Raw genomic sequence first — 14,795 nt, 5'->3', positions numbered from 1 at the left:
TCACAACGCAAGTCTGTCTTAAGTGTGCTGGACAGATGTTGAAGACGTGGCATGCTGGGTGCGAGCTGGGAGCAAAGCCATGCTGGCAACGCTGGAGTCACATCGGTGGCCGAGCTGTGTGTTGAGATTGATTTAAAAGCTCAGTCAAGTGGCCTCATCGGTGCAGGAGCAGGATCTCTCCCCACGTTCCGGCCGGAAACCTCACTTGCCTGCTAAACAATGCACAAGTCCACCGCAAACGCAGAGTGACTGTATCAGAAGAGCTTGTTATGCATTCTCTTTCATCACTTTAACACTGGATCAAACTATGGGATCAAACTATGCAACACGCGGTGTTGACAATTAAGGGATTAGACTATGCTCTGTGGGTGCAGCATGACGCGTTGTGGACAACAACTCAGTCTATCTCAATCACCGTATCCTCCTTGAGAACTTCATCGATTTTATCCAGATGCCCTTCGCAGATAGCCGCATTGAGTATCATCAAACTCTCTTGCCTCTCAGCCCATCTCCTCTTCTCCTCCTTCATAAACATCGCATTGCTTTGATCCATGAACTTCTTCATCGCCGCCTTCAGCGAGTGTGCCTTTACCGTTCCGGTTGAGTCGGCTTTTAAATCGCGAATGTTGAACAACGGCTCATGCTCGAAGTCGAAACTTTCTTGATGCTGCGTCTGGTCGTCGCTGCTTAAATATTCTGAAGACGTACTCCGTACACCCGAGCCAGAAGCATAGAGAGCACTGCGTGCCATCACCGAGTAACGGTTCAAAGCTTGCTGGCGGTCAAATCGCCTGCGAGCATCAATGAGCCAAGCGTCGTGTCGGCGCCGAAGGATGCCCGCTAAGTGTGCCGCCTGAACTTTGATCAGAGTGCATGAAGCTTGACTTAGTCGACGTGGGTCGGGCGCCGCAAGGGGAGGACTGCGGTATAGCTGCTCAAGTCTGGTCAAGGTCGCGTCAATCGGTCCAGACACAGGAAACTGGAGCTCGAATCCCCTTGTAGAAGATACGGCTGTGGACGGAAGGACTGATGAAGCGCGCGATTTAGCCGGAGATGCTGTAGACGGATTGTCGGAAGACTGTGATTGTTTGCGAGACCGTGCATGGGGGCGCATGTAGGGATGATGAATGCGGGCGTAATTGACATCCTTGCGAGGGCGAAGGGAGCGAGCAGGGGGTTCAGATGACAGGGCATTGATGAGGTCTTGGGTGCGAGAATCGATGACGTCGTTGTCCGTCTGCTCCGTATGCTTTGTCGCAGAGCTTGATGTAGAAGGCGGCGACGAGAGCTCTGACTGGGGGCTAGCCATGGGTGCGTTTGACTTGGAACTGGGAGAGGGGATCTTGAGAATGACGGAGGGAGTCTGCTCAGTGCGTGGAGTAGACAGAGCCAGAATGGACCCGTAGGGAGCGCGGGAGACTAATAGGTCACGGGTCGGAAATGTATCGAGTGGTTGAGATGGAAGCGTGTTAAGTGGTCGAGACGGAATTGTTTGAAGCGGTCGAGACGGAAGCGTCTCAAGTGGTTGGAACGGAAGGATCTCGAGTGGTTTAATGCCCGCTGTGGCCTCTGCTGAGATGACCGAGCCATACGCTCCAGCAGACAACCCATCAGCGATCGGGCTTATCTTCCTTTGGGACGACTGTGGGCCACTCGCCGCACCGGGAACTGCCGACCTCACCTTCCTGTCGACATCTTTAGGGCTGGATGCACTCGGAGAGGAGGGAGTAATGATTCCGGGCACTTGTGGAGCCGATTCAACATTGACTACCTCCGAGGTGCTGGGGCCGATCGGAAATGAGCTTGATGCGGTGGGGTTGTGTGCTACCGATAGGCTCGGCGTGGGCTCTCCAGCAGGCTCAGGCTTAACCACCTCGGGTTTTGGTGCTGAGTTCGCTGCTGCTTGGGAGCTGTAATTGACAAGTGAGGACATCAGAGAGTCAGTGAGGCGACGAGGGGGCATTGCAACGAGCTTCGCATCGGCTGAGATATAGTCTGACCGGAGTCGCCGTGAGTCTTCGAGGGCGCGTGTCGTGAGAACGCGATCACGAGTCGTCGTCCCTTCCTGTGCTTCGTTCCTGTCAGTTGGAATGAGTATGACAGCAATCTGGAGACGGGACGTCTCTACAGTGTGCATTCCGGGGCGCGGCCCGGAACGTTGAGGCAACGGCGCGTGACTTGTAGAGGACATTGCTGGACATGAGATGTGGAGGTCGGTGAATTTACAGTTGCCGAGATAACCGGTCCGGAACGGCTCACGTCCACCCCACCCCTTGGCTCCTTGCAGCTGACACCATGGTCTCTTTATTGTCCCGCACCACTTAACACAATCCGCTGACTATCCGCACTGCGTGTTAGCTCCCCTAAAGAAATGGTCAGCCCACCCAGTACCCACTGCCGGGAAGCTGTGGTGCATGAGTGCGTTGGACCCGAGAACGCGGTCCTATGGCCGCCGCTGTCCGTCTCTGATTGTAAGCTTAGCATCACGTTCGTGCGCACCGATTTCCACGCACCCCTCATCCTGCCCTTCAGCTGGACACTATAACCCGGAAGCTGACCTGCCAGTCAGGTTTGCCTTCGGCGAAATGCTCTCGTCCTGAGGGTCGTGGGCCCGATGCCGAAACGTCCCGTCATTCTGCCGAAGTACTCACCCTTGACTTGTACCAGATCGACTCGACGCTTCCCATTGCGGGCAAAATCTACCTGCCAGTCAGCTACAGAGGCCTTCATCAGCTGACGACTCACCGCTTAGAGGACTGCTCTTCACTCCCATTCGGTTCACGGCAGACTTTTCTGGCAGTAAGCCTTAGTTGCACCCTTCTCAGCTGCCCACCGCTGATGAGCGCAAACACCGTGTCAGCTCTCAATGATCGAACTCCAACTCCCAGGATAATTAGCTTTCAACCGAGATCCTTGGACCGTACCCCTTTTAAGCCAGTCGAACCCGTTAGCTAACGCTGATTTGCCAGTCAGCTGACGCCTATGTGTGAAAGCTCACGGAGCATACTGGAGATGCTGCCTACACGTGTCCACGTAGCTCATCTGTTTGTCAGCTATGGAAGGGGTTGCTATCAGCTTACTGCCGTTCCTTCACGTCCGCTTGTCAGCTCTGCGGCATGTCGGAGCTCAGCTGTCCGTCTGCTCATGTTCAGAGGACAATGCGACCAGCTCACTCAGGGTTGCGCTGCTGGGTGTCAGCTCGTCAATTTAGTCAAATCTCACTTTCTTGTCGGTCAGCTTAGTCAGACGATTCTCGTAGCTTACAGCTGAGCGTTGCCTCCTGCAGCAAGCTTACGAAGGCCGGGCTGACTATCAGCTAAGCAAGCCTGGTAGCTCACTCTCAAGTCTGCGATACGCGGAGCGGCCTCCGTTGGCTATCATACTTCTCAGTCTGTCTGCCAGCTTCTGAGGTGGAACGCTTCGTAGCTCACCTGCCTGTCAGCTTGAGCGCACTTTTAAAAAGCTCACTCGTCATTCGCCCTGTGTCGTGTCAGCTCAACAGTCAGTCCTGCAGCTCACCTGTTTATCAGCTCGTACAGATGTCATTGCCAGCTCACTCGTCTTTCGCCCCGACAACTGTCAGCTCACCAAGCCTCTCCATAGCTCGTCTGAAAGTCAGCTCAAGGATGCAGTGCTCGCAGCTCACAGCTCCGTCGCCTTCCTCTACTGTTCCAGGCTGTCCCTTTCGACACGGGTGAGGAGGCTTACCTGTATGTCAGCTCTCAGCGACAACCCTCCCAGCGCACTCATCCCTTCCTCGGCTCACGGTCTGTCACAGACTGTCACTGCCCGTCAGCTTATCAGAACCACGCACAGCTCACACGCTGACCAACTTGGCGTCGAAGAAGAATCAGTATACCACAGCCGTTCGTTTGGTCAAGAGGTGTATGAGAAGAGCAGTGGCAACGTCGACGGACGATGACTGGACTCGACCTCCACCGACACCTGTGCTTCTCGGCCGTTTCAGATCTAAGACACCGAGTCTCCCACGCTCGGCACGGAACCAAACAACCCCTTCTCTCCGTCGCCTTATTCGCGAGGAAGACATCCTGCTGCTCGCTGGCGACGGAGGACTCGTACTATGTACACTTGTGCATTTGATCTACAACGACTGAACTACCTGATTGATTGGAGTGTCCTTTCACGTTCACGTGGGGTTTCGATGTTTTTCGGTGCTACATCTCAGAGCGGCGCTGTTGTCAGCTTACACACCACAAGATCAGCGTACCTTGTGGCCATTGTCGCTCGCGTAGCCCTTGCGACTGATGTCAGCTTCAGATCCGCTCATCACAAGCTCAAATTTACAGCTCGGGGACTCTGAGGTCAGCTGCCGTAGAGAGAGGAATCCAACTCACGCCTAGATGAGGTGCACCACATCGACGTGCGCGGGGGCAGCGTACTGGTGCTTCTCGAGAACGCCGAGGGCCAAGAAGAGACAGTAGATGTTCTGCACCGAGTCGCGGGGGGTGCTGGTACCGTTGTAGTTGATGACGTGGGAGACCTTGATCTCGCCACCGGCGCGGCGGAAGACGATGGCGCGCTCCAGGTTGGTGAGCACGACCCAGGCGCAGTTGGCGTCCTTGCGCAGGCTCTCGCGGCCGAAGCGGGCCCAGACCTGGCCGAGCAGCGTAAGCGCATCAGCGTGCAGGACGGGGCAGCCATCCTTGAACGTGGCGACCGCGCGGCCCATGGCGGCGTCGTAGGTGGCGCCACCCTTGCAGAGGTGCAGAACACGGTCGATCATGGCGTTGCTGACGACATTGGATGGGTGGAGCTCGACAGCGACAGAGGCGACGCCGCCGACACGCAGCTCCAGCGCAGCACTGCAGGGGCTACCGCAGGGAGCGGAGATGGACCAAAGGCGCTTGCCGTCAATGCAGCTGTTGCGCGCGCTGTCCTCTAGCAGCGCAGCGTTGATGCTGAGCAGGAGCGTGCCGTACGCAACACACTGGAGGCCGCGGTATCCATCAGGGCGCTCGACAGCGAGGAGCTGGCGGCCAGAGACAATCTTGGCGGCAGCAGCGCCGATGGGCGTGCCACAGTGGGTGCCGGCGCCGGTGTTGAAGAGCTGAGGCTGCACGCCCTCGGCGAGGTAGCAGAGGAGAGGGTGGTGGAGCTCGTCGCGAACGAGACGGGCGTCAAACTTGAACACGGTGGGAATCGCGGCCTTGACGGGGCAAGGGTGGACGGGCGGGTGCGCCGCCGACGAGAACTGCACAGGAGGGAGCGTGAGTGCATTCAGCTGGTGGAGGCTGAAGCAGACGTCGTGGTTCAGGTGCTCGTGGACCTGGACGTGCGACGTGTGGGTCGTGACCTGCGCGGTCGCGTTGCCGCAGGAAGCCTGCGACTCGGACACCTCGACGTGCGAGTGGCCATGTCCGTGGTGGCCGAACTCGTGCGAGTGAATGTTGTTGTGACCGTGGACGTGGGGAGCGGCATTCAGGTGAACATTCGAGTGCGAGTGCACGGTCGCGGGGGTGCAGCACTGGACACCCTGTTGGACGGTGGGAGCGGGGGTGCAGCACTTGGAAACGGGCTTGCAGGTGGTGCAGGCACAGGTGCAAGTGCACTTGGTCTCCTGGTGGGAGTGGGCGTGGGTGCCATGGTGGACGACGGTGGGGTGTCCGTCAGTAATGATCTGGATGCCGGGCATAGTGTTGCTTTGGTGCTGTCTGTTGCGGTGGTCTGTCTGTAAGTGACCAGAGAAGGGGAGAGGTAGGAGAAGAGCAATGGGAATGAGGAGGGAGGAAGGCCAGTTGTGAACGAAGAGGAAGGCTGAGTGAAGGAGCATGAGTTGAAATACGTTGCGAGGGTTGGACGTGGGGCCGGGCCAGGCGAGCGCAGCTTTGTCTGTGTCCGCTCGCTTCCCTGGCCGACGCGAGCGACGTTCCGTTACGCCTGCCTCGCATCTGCATGGCGTGTCAGGCTTGTGTAGCTTGCTTGGCGTACGCCTCCCCGCCGATGCTTCTGAGGCATCATCAAGGGGAAGAAGGACAGGCATGCTGCAGGTAGCGGTGGCTGGGAAGGTGGGAAGCACTCGTTGCTCGTCAAGGGCGGTCAGACATGTTGCAGTAGTGCGTTTCTCTGTGGTCGCGACGGGTCCCAAGACGATCAGAAGATCCTCTCAGGAGCGAGGATCTCCTCCCTCTAAGGTTAGCGAACACTGCGTACCTCTGCACCGGTACTCGGCGCTCCGTCAACGACCGGCCAAGCATGAGCCCAGAGGGTAGGGAGTTCAGCCATCCATCGCCGCGGGAGAGAAGATAGAGCCGCACGGACGCGGCTGAGACGTCGCACCTCCACAGGTGTCTGTGCCGACACGCAACGACGCCTAGCACACAAGGCACGATCTCGATCGACTGCTACTAGCTCTGAGGGCAACGCGCCACGGTCTTGGCGTACGCAGGAGTCCAGCATCGGTATCTCCAGTGAGCGTACTGAGGAGCGGTTGTGCGTCAGTTAACGGGGGATGGGGAAGGCGTCAGGAAAAGAGTCTCGGGATACCGGGGTTGAGGTGCGAGTAAATGAGATAGGCGGGGCACCGCGCGACGATCGCCGAGACTTATTGGCATCGCCGGGGCGAGACCGTTGCCCTGGGTCCGGGCTCTTGCGCCCGTGTGCTGCGGAGGCGTTGTTAGTGCGCGTGGGGCGCAGATCAGTAGTAGAGCGTCGCGTGGAGTTTGCGCCCCAGGGTGCGAAGACAGCGATCGGCGCAGTGGAGGTGGAGGCGTCGGCAAACAGTGTCCGAAGGGCGTCGCGAACAGCAAGGGAAGACTGAGTTCTCACTCTTCACCATCATCACATCGTGGCTACGTGCCAACGACGGAGGTGCATGTCTGCGGTGAGTATTGATTGTCGGGAAGAAGCTCACAGCAGTAGTGAACAGATGGAAGCTTAAGGGCTGACCGAACCCCACGCATGCAAAATGACGACCCGGCCGACCTCGGCGCGCTCGGCTTTGTCCGATCGGCGCGTTCGCCCTGGCCATGCTGTGCCCCTCGTGCCCAGCATGCTCCGTTCCGCGTGATCGGGACAGCTCTTCGACGACGAAACGCCGCTCTACAGTCTGCACACATCGCTGTCTTCCCCAATCCTTAAACGCTGTTGTCGTCAGCGTCGTCGCACGACATCATGCGGAGTATCGTTCTCACTCTTACGCAGCACTGCTCGGCTCCAAGGAACCAAGGCTTCAAGTTCGGTTACACAAGTAGATGCTGTTGATGCCAGGTACAGCGGCGCGTTAGGTTCGGCACTTTGGCCGGTGAGCAGTCTCAGTGGGTTCAACCGAACCTCATGTCCCTTTCCGAATCCTTTGAAAGGATTCCCGGTGACACGAGGATGCCGGTCTCGTTGGTCTCGAACAGTCACATCACACGGTGACCGCCGACAGTTGCATCGAGACTGTTATCAACCGCGATCGAACCAGGCGGGTCTGGATCACCATTGTCACCCGGGAGATAGTCGCGATTCCTCGCTGTGAACTGCGCTGATGAGGAGTCGTCAGACCGACGGACCCGAAAAGGCAGCCCGAACCAAGATTGCCTCGCTCTCAATCTCATCTCGATCCCCTTGATCTCCTCGGTTCTGCTCCCAACGCGCTTCAAATGCTCCTTGAAGCAGTGCGCGCGGTCCTAAGTGTATTCCCAGGGTTTCGCCGCGGCCGTCCGCGATCGGTGCTGCCGTGCTGCAGGAGGACAGGAGGAGACCCGGTCCGGATATACCGGCCACTCCCTTAAGTTTAGCGTCGATTCGGACCGCTCCTCCGCCCTTACACTGACTCCTCTCACCCACCAAAGGACCTCTTGGCGTCTATTCCTGGGAACAGCAAGGGGCCAAACCTGCCTCGGCACGTTTCGTCCTCGCTCGTCTCGCGTCTCCCCAGCCCAGTTGCTTGTCAATGGCCCGTGCGGCCCGTCACTAACCGCTGACTCCCAGCCCCGCTGACGGCCACACCCGCAGAGATCGAGCGCTCCATGCGGCATGCGGCGGCGAATGCAGGCACAACCACCTGCCCACCTCACATGACGGGGCAGCATGTGACAGCCATGTCAGGCCTGACAGGGCCCGCCCCGCGTGCTCCCGTTAAAGCTTAGAAGAAAGCGGCTCTTTGGCCGGCTGTTCCTCACACGCCCGCGCTGTGGCAAGTGGCCCAACGCGCTCGCTCCGAATGTTAGCGGCCCACCGACAAAAGGGCCCCAGCATGCGGCGCGGACTCGGGTCGCGGGGCAATCGCGGCAGTTGTGGAGCCTCACACGGGTCGTATGGCCAGCTGTGGGGGCACGGCGCTAGCCCACTGCCTATAAGAGAGACTCGAGCATGTCGATGGAACACAGAGCCCGTCTCATACTCACATCCTATTTACTACCACCCCTCCTCAGCATCGGCAGCTGTCGCGGGTGACCCAACAAGACAGCAGACGGATCAACTCGGCCCCAGGGCCCCCTTACCTTAGAGACTACCGCGGTAACGAAACAAGATGGCCGCAGTCGGAGACGAGAAGCCTCGCGTCGAGCACGTTGAGCGGCTCGAGGCCGTTGTGTCGGCCCCGAGTGTCGACGATGGCGATCTCGCGGACGAGAAGGACGTCCAGATCCGCACTGAGCGGACCGCCGGTGAAGCCATTGTGGCTCAGCAGACAGCGATCCCGCTTACGGGAGAGCGTATCCCGACCTCCAAGCTCGAGTACATCGTGTTCGCCATCTTCTGTGAGCTCAACCCAACCTCTTTGCTTCCCTGGCAGGATGTACGGAGAATACAGGCTGACAGCAGACTTCCAGAACAACGGAACGCCGATCGGCTCGCAGGCTGGCCCTCTACGCCAGAAGCTGCTCTCCATGGCCTTCCCAGACAGCAACAAGAAGGCCATCATCCCCTGGGGCGGCACGCACATGTTCCTTAACTCGTTCATCCTCGACTCCTCTGGTATTCTCTTCGCCGTCACGCTGGTCGTGATGCTGGTTGTCGGTCCTTATGCCGACTACGGTACTTGGCGACCGTATATCCTGATGTGTGAGTACCTCACCTTTCGCCGTTTATTCGTTCGCTGACACCCGCCAGTCGGAACTGCGCTTTGCTCAGCCATGACCTTCGGTCTTATTGGCGTGTACAAGCCATCACAGTGGGAGCTCGCGAACGGCATGTGGATCGTCGGTCAGCTCGGATACAACATCTCGGTGTCGTTCTATCAGGCGACGTTCCCATCCATTGCTCGAAACCTGCCTGCTGTGCTGCGTTCGGAGGCTGATGTTCGTGCCGGTCTGAGGACGTAAGTGTCGCTCTCCGGATGTCGTCTTGAGGACCTTTCTCGCGCCAAACGATAGCTCTCTATCGCTCGCCGGACATAGCTAACGCTCAGCCCCGAGGAGCACGACATCGTTGACCAGTACGAGCGTGCCAAGCTCTACAACATCTGCAACATTGTCGGCTCTGCTCTCGTCGTCATCTTCTACGGCGCCGCGATCGGCATCTCGTACGCTATCACGCACAACAGCACGGCCGACGGCGTCGTCATCAAGGCCTACCGCGTTCTCCTGGGTTACTTCGGCGGCGCCATCGTCGTGTGCTGTCTCCCCTACTTCCTCATCGGCAAGCACCGTCCCGGTCAGCAGGTGCCCGACGGTGTGCCAATCTGGCAGGTCGGTCCTCGCCAGGCGTGGAGCGCGGCCAAGGCCGTTGTGAATCTGAGGAACGCCGTTTGGTACCTCATCGCCTATGCGCTTCTCGGCGAGGCGAGCGGAACCGCCGGCGGTATCACGGGAACTCTCCAGGCCAACGTCATCAACTTCGACCCCGTCCAGAACTCTGCTTTCGGCCTGCTTGCGGACGTTGCGGGTGGTCTCGGCACCGTCTTCATCCTCTTCATGCACAAGCGCTTCAAGTTCTCCATCAAGACGCTCACCCGCTACGGTGCCATCATGACACTCATCCCGCAGCTGTGGGGTGCGATCGGAACGTGGACACACAAGATCGGTTTCCACAACTGTAAGTGACGCGCACGCAGTAGCAAGAGTCAGTGCTAACGCCGCAGCGTGGGAGTTCTGGGTCATCCAGTGCTGGAACTTCCAGACCGCCGCCTGGGGCTCGTACTCCATCACGATGATCTCCGAGGTCGTCCCCGCGCCCAAGATGTACCTTTTCTTCGCCCTGTTCGCCACGATCAACCGCACTTCGGGATTCACCGGCCCCTTCATTTCCAGCGCGATCAACGAGCGCGCGCACGGCAACACGAACGCGGCGTACTGGTTCTGTCTCGGCCTCGGACTGCTCGGCATTGTGTTCGTGTGGATGGTTGATCCCGACCAGGCCAAGATCGAGAACGCAAAGTACCTTGAGCGCGAGGCTAACGAGTTCTACTCCCATGAGCAGCGACAGAGGCAGCGAGAGACGCTCGAGCACGAGCTTAACGAGACCGGCGTCGTTACTGCTGAGAAGGACGCGGAGAAGGCGGCCCACTAGGGCTGGGCGTAGGCGAACCGACACCTGTATAATCAGCCGAGTAATGATCGTAGTTGTTATGTTAGAGGTAGTGTCATCAGCTGTTTCCGGTGCACAGTGCTATGGATCCGTCAGTCTCGTGTTCGAGGAGATGAGGGAAGGCAATCATTGCCGGGCGGAGCATCGTTGGTGGGCGTGGCTCGTGTGGAGGTCTCGGCTATGGCGAGGTTCAATGCCGGATCTCGGCGCCAGTTTCGGCCGACGCCGCCATCGTTCTTGACGGCGAGGAGCTGCAGTGAAGCAGCGGGCAGCACGTACGTGAGATGCAAGGGTCGAAGAGTATGTTCGGGCAAAGTCTCTGCGCAGCTCTGAGCCGAGCGCGAATGAAGAGGAAGAGAAAACGCCCCCCGTCGCCGGACCCGAGTCGATGATGGATGATGCAAGATCTCGGAGTTTTCCCGATCGGCATTCCACCACTGGTCTCTCACGAGCCGGCCTCCACTCGTCGTTGCCCACAAGCCACCCGGGCCGACCGACTTTTGCTTCTCTTCATTGCCCCCTTGCTTCTCATCTCACCCGTCACCATGAGCGCTGCCGCGAAGCTCAAGCTCTCCCCTGCGCTGAAGCAGCTCATCGCCCTCCCGAGCGCGAAGGGCGCTGCGCTCCCCTCGCCCCCTCCTGCGGCCTTCAAGTCCCTCTTCGACAACATCCGGCACAAGGGCGAGCGCGGCGGCATCGGGCGCGAGACGTGGCTCACGCTCGGCACCGCGGCGCTGTTCACGGTCAACTCGCCCGACGCCGTGTGTCAGCTCTTCAACTACGCCTCCGAGGGCAACGACACGAAGGGCAAGGTCGACGTTGCGTCCGTCATGCGCGAGACGGGGCTCAAGTGTATCTCCTTCAACGGCATTCCGAGGTCGATCAATAACCTCAACGCCCTCCACTCGCACCTGCCCGAGGAGGTGCTCCAGAACATCAACGAGGAGCCGCAGCGGTGAGTCTAGCCGCCGAGCGCCAGGGAGCTGCCCCAGTGCAGCTCTGGGGCAACGTTCGCCGCGTCCCCCGCAGATGAGCATTTCCTGACCTCCCAGTGTCCCCGACTCGATTCCGAAGCTGTACGAGCGCGGCCTCTCGCTTTGGGACGGCATCTACGAGCCGCACAGCAAGAAGCTGATCGCGAAGCTGACGGCGTCGCACCCCGATCTCGCCGTGCATATCCTGAACTCGCACTACGGCCCGCTGCTCAGCGACCCCGCCCCTCAGCCGGGCATCTACCAGCTCGGCCGTGTGCTCACGTCCGTCGTGGCCATTGCCGCGCTGCGCGCGCAGACCGGCGTCGGACCCCAGGTCACGAGCCACGTCTACGGTCTCAAGAAGAGCATCCTCGAGGGCGGCGGCGGTAATGGCGAGGTTCTCCAGGGCCAGGACTGGCTCACGTCTGACGACGGCGTCAGCTGGGTCATTGAGAGCGTGGACGACGTCGCGAAGGCTGTTCGTGGATAGAAGAGGGATGAAAGCAGCATACCAGCATTGCGGAACGGCCTGTATCGCAGCCCAATCACTGATCGGACTGAATTCCACAGATTCGCTCCCAAGGGGCTCCAGGATGAAAGTGCGCTGTAGTCCGCATGTCAGCGGTCGCAACCGTAATCACCGCCGGCCACAGGTTGCGAGCACAATTCGCTTCAGTGAAAACATCGGCTGGTCCCCCGCACGTCGGGCTGATCCGATCGCGACCTCCATCTTCGTCCAAATTGCCTTGGTGCGTTCTGAAACGGCAGTAGAGTTACCATGCGAAAGGGATCGGCGCTTGTTCGATTGCTCACAGAGGTCGGTTGCAAAGTCATGCTCGGCACGCGCTGACTGTATCCTGATGCGACAACCTCATTGCTGCCAGCAGCTCGTTCGGCCGAGGCTGGGGACGTGTTGGCTGTTGGTAGACGGATCGGCCTACGCGAAAAGTTCGTCCATTGCGCGCTGGAAGTTGTGTGATTGTAAGTTCAATTCCGATGATACTCTACTGTAGCGAAACGAGATTAGGGCCGTTCGAAGGGGGCATACCGGAAGGGCGTCAATGAGTAGGAGTGTCTATTCTCGGGACACGCACGGTGGACCAGGGCTGCCGAACGCGCATGTGCTGTGATCGAAGCACCGATGGTCCCAAACGGACAACGCGAAAGCTCCCATATGCAGGCTCTTGGTTTGCATCACGGTTTCACCACAGCTGGCGCCCATGGACACGGGAGGTTCGGTTGCAGTTCTGACAATTTACAACAGCAATCGGGCACGTAGTTATGGCCTCTTGGTCGAAACTGGCTCACTACGGCTAGGTGAGCTGGCAAGTGAGACAAGGCGGGTCAGATTAGGCATGCTATGGCCCGCGATGCGCTTCTGACAGTCGCGCAACTCTGGCCGTCGTTGTCTGGCCGTCGTTGGACTGCACCTTTGGCCTCGGTTCTGTTTATGGTGACAGTAACCGGAGTCTGAGGGGTCCAAGGACCGCGTTTGCTGTTGAGGTCGCTGCTTCTCCACCTGCATCCTCGTTCCTCATAACTGCTCGGCGAGCGGCACCGCGAGCGGCACCCAACTTCGACTGGCCCGTCGATTCCCAAATTGGAACTCGCTAGCCTGCGGAAGACGTTGGTCCGGGCTCCTGATCGTGCCCGCGACTGCGCGCTCTGCAAGGCCGCCTTCCATGACGTGTCTTAGGTGGTCAGCAGTTACTCCTCAAGCATGCTCACTGGTAACTCAGCTCCGCCGCGCTAATCTGTTAGTGTCATTAGCGCCTTGTTCGTGAACGGCGCGCGTCATACCAGACCACTATTGCCCGCAGTTCGGCCAATTCGGCGTCCGTTTCAGAATGCGACATAGCCGGATTTCGACACCCTGAGGCATCGTTAGTTCAACGATGAGGATCGTTGTCCGCACGAATGAGAGAACGGCCATCCTTAGGATGCAGGATGCATGCACGACCATGGACCTGCTACCGTTTAGGCAGACATGACGATCCGCGCCGGCAACCCTCCCCGCATATTCCCCCTGACTTGGTGAGCACGCCTGCAAGCGTGCTTATCTGCGCGACCTGTAAAACCACGCTTTGTTCTCAGTGGATGTCTCTTCTCCGAGCCAGCTCACGAACCCTTCATGGGTCCAGCACAGCAGCACTTGGTCATGTGCTGGTCCGTCTTGAGGAGTGTGCTGCGAAGAGCTCGGTGACGAGAAGCTCTGCTGCGCAACTATGCAATAGAGCTTCCATAGTGCGACGTGCCTTGCTAATCGCGCATAAGCAACATGTGGATAACCCGGAGCGACAGCTGCCCCATGTTGCTGCACGGCTTCTGCTTGCATTCCGTGACTGATTGCCCATTGTGACCGATGGCGGTGCCCTTAGCGAAGCGAAGCAAGCGTAAAGCGCTAGCATGGCGGCATGGCGCGTCTAACGCGTCTTGGGCCGTGCTCCGCTGTCGCAATCGTGATCAAGTCTTTTCCCGATCGGCGGTAGCCCATGCGGGTGCGGGACCGAGTATCCGATGCTTGCTGCTCTTGATGTCGTCGCGCTCCACCTGTACCACCTGATGTTGTTTGCGGCACTCCACGGTACGCCTTGCGCTATGTTCATGGCCACGTTCCTACGCTGGCTCCAAGCTTGAAACGCGACTAGGGCGACTGCAGCAATTCTGGGTGTCCTGAACAGTCCTGCCCGGACTGCGGACTGAATTGCATGAGCCCGCTCGCCGCTCGGTGGGTGAGTTCCGCTGATATTGGCCAAGCTGCGTCATCTGCCATTAGGATCTCTCACTGCTTTGGAGGGCTACCCGCGAATGCGGTCCCGTTTCTGTGGATATCAGCGCATGGTCGGTGCAGGCGGGTGTTGGGAGGCTACCTGGAAGACGTGCCCGGGTATCGAACGCGATGCTCGGAATGCTGACGACTGCGCGCTGGTTCCCCCTGCAGCAGACCGCTCTCATGCCGAGGGCACATGTCTGGGCACGCCAGGCATGCCAGGGAGGGCGTCGCACCACATGCACTAGTGCGTTCGCTGCGAGCCGCGGCTACTGCACCTCCTTGAGCACTACCTCGCTCGCCCTCTTGCCCGTCTGCGCGATAGCCTGTGTGGCACCTAACCGGGAAGTCCACCAACGCGGTCGAGCACCATCCTGGAGGGTCGCGGTGGTGGTTGCGCGAGCGAGTATGCCGAGCGACCCTCCGACCACAGGTTGTCAGTCCCTGCCGGAGGCACTACGGCAGGATGGCCTGCTTCACCTGTGCACTTGCATTAGCTTGCTGCGCGGGAACGAGCTCTAAACACTTCGAAGTGGGCTGCCGGACGACCGTATATAACCTGGCAGACCGTCAGTCCC

General features: G+C 59.1%; 4 protein-coding genes across 4 annotated transcripts; 2 read left to right on the top strand and 2 right to left on the bottom strand.

The window, feature by feature from the left end:
- Positions 1–397: 397 nt before the first annotated feature.
- On the bottom strand, positions 398–2,191 carry A1Q1_01188 (uncharacterized protein; the record flags this gene model as incomplete). The annotated part of the gene is made up of 1 exon (XM_014325463.1): positions 398–2,191. One exon carries the CDS (start codon positions 2,189–2,191, stop codon positions 398–400), a length of 1,794 nt encoding a protein of 597 aa, XP_014180938.1.
- Positions 2,192–4,357: 2,166 nt separating this feature from the next.
- A1Q1_01187 (uncharacterized protein) lies at positions 4,358–6,001 on the bottom strand (the record flags this gene model as incomplete). Its single annotated transcript, XM_014325462.1, has 1 exon — positions 4,358–6,001. One exon carries the CDS (start codon positions 5,999–6,001, stop codon positions 4,358–4,360), a length of 1,644 nt encoding a protein of 547 aa, XP_014180937.1.
- Positions 6,002–8,476: 2,475 nt separating this feature from the next.
- On the top strand, positions 8,477–10,455 carry A1Q1_01186 (uncharacterized protein; the record flags this gene model as incomplete). Its single annotated transcript, XM_014325461.1, has 5 exons — positions 8,477–8,705; positions 8,770–9,009; positions 9,058–9,265; positions 9,356–9,981; positions 10,028–10,455. 5 exons carry the CDS (start codon positions 8,477–8,479, stop codon positions 10,453–10,455), a joined length of 1,731 nt encoding a protein of 576 aa, XP_014180936.1.
- A 563-nt stretch (positions 10,456–11,018) lies between these two features.
- On the top strand, positions 11,019–11,937 carry A1Q1_01185 (uncharacterized protein; the record flags this gene model as incomplete). The annotated part of the gene is made up of 2 exons (XM_014325460.1): positions 11,019–11,428; positions 11,526–11,937. The coding sequence occupies 2 exons, from the start codon at positions 11,019–11,021 to the stop codon at positions 11,935–11,937; spliced, it is 822 nt and encodes a 273-aa protein (XP_014180935.1).
- Positions 11,938–14,795: the final 2,858 nt, after the last annotated feature.

The sequence above is a fragment of the Trichosporon asahii genome, assembly GCF_000293215.1.
Source record: "Trichosporon asahii var. asahii CBS 2479 unplaced genomic scaffold scaffold00048, whole genome shotgun sequence".
Taxonomy (NCBI): Eukaryota; Fungi; Basidiomycota; class Tremellomycetes; order Trichosporonales; family Trichosporonaceae; genus Trichosporon; species Trichosporon asahii.
This window is presented reverse-complemented; position numbering and strand designations above follow the sequence as displayed.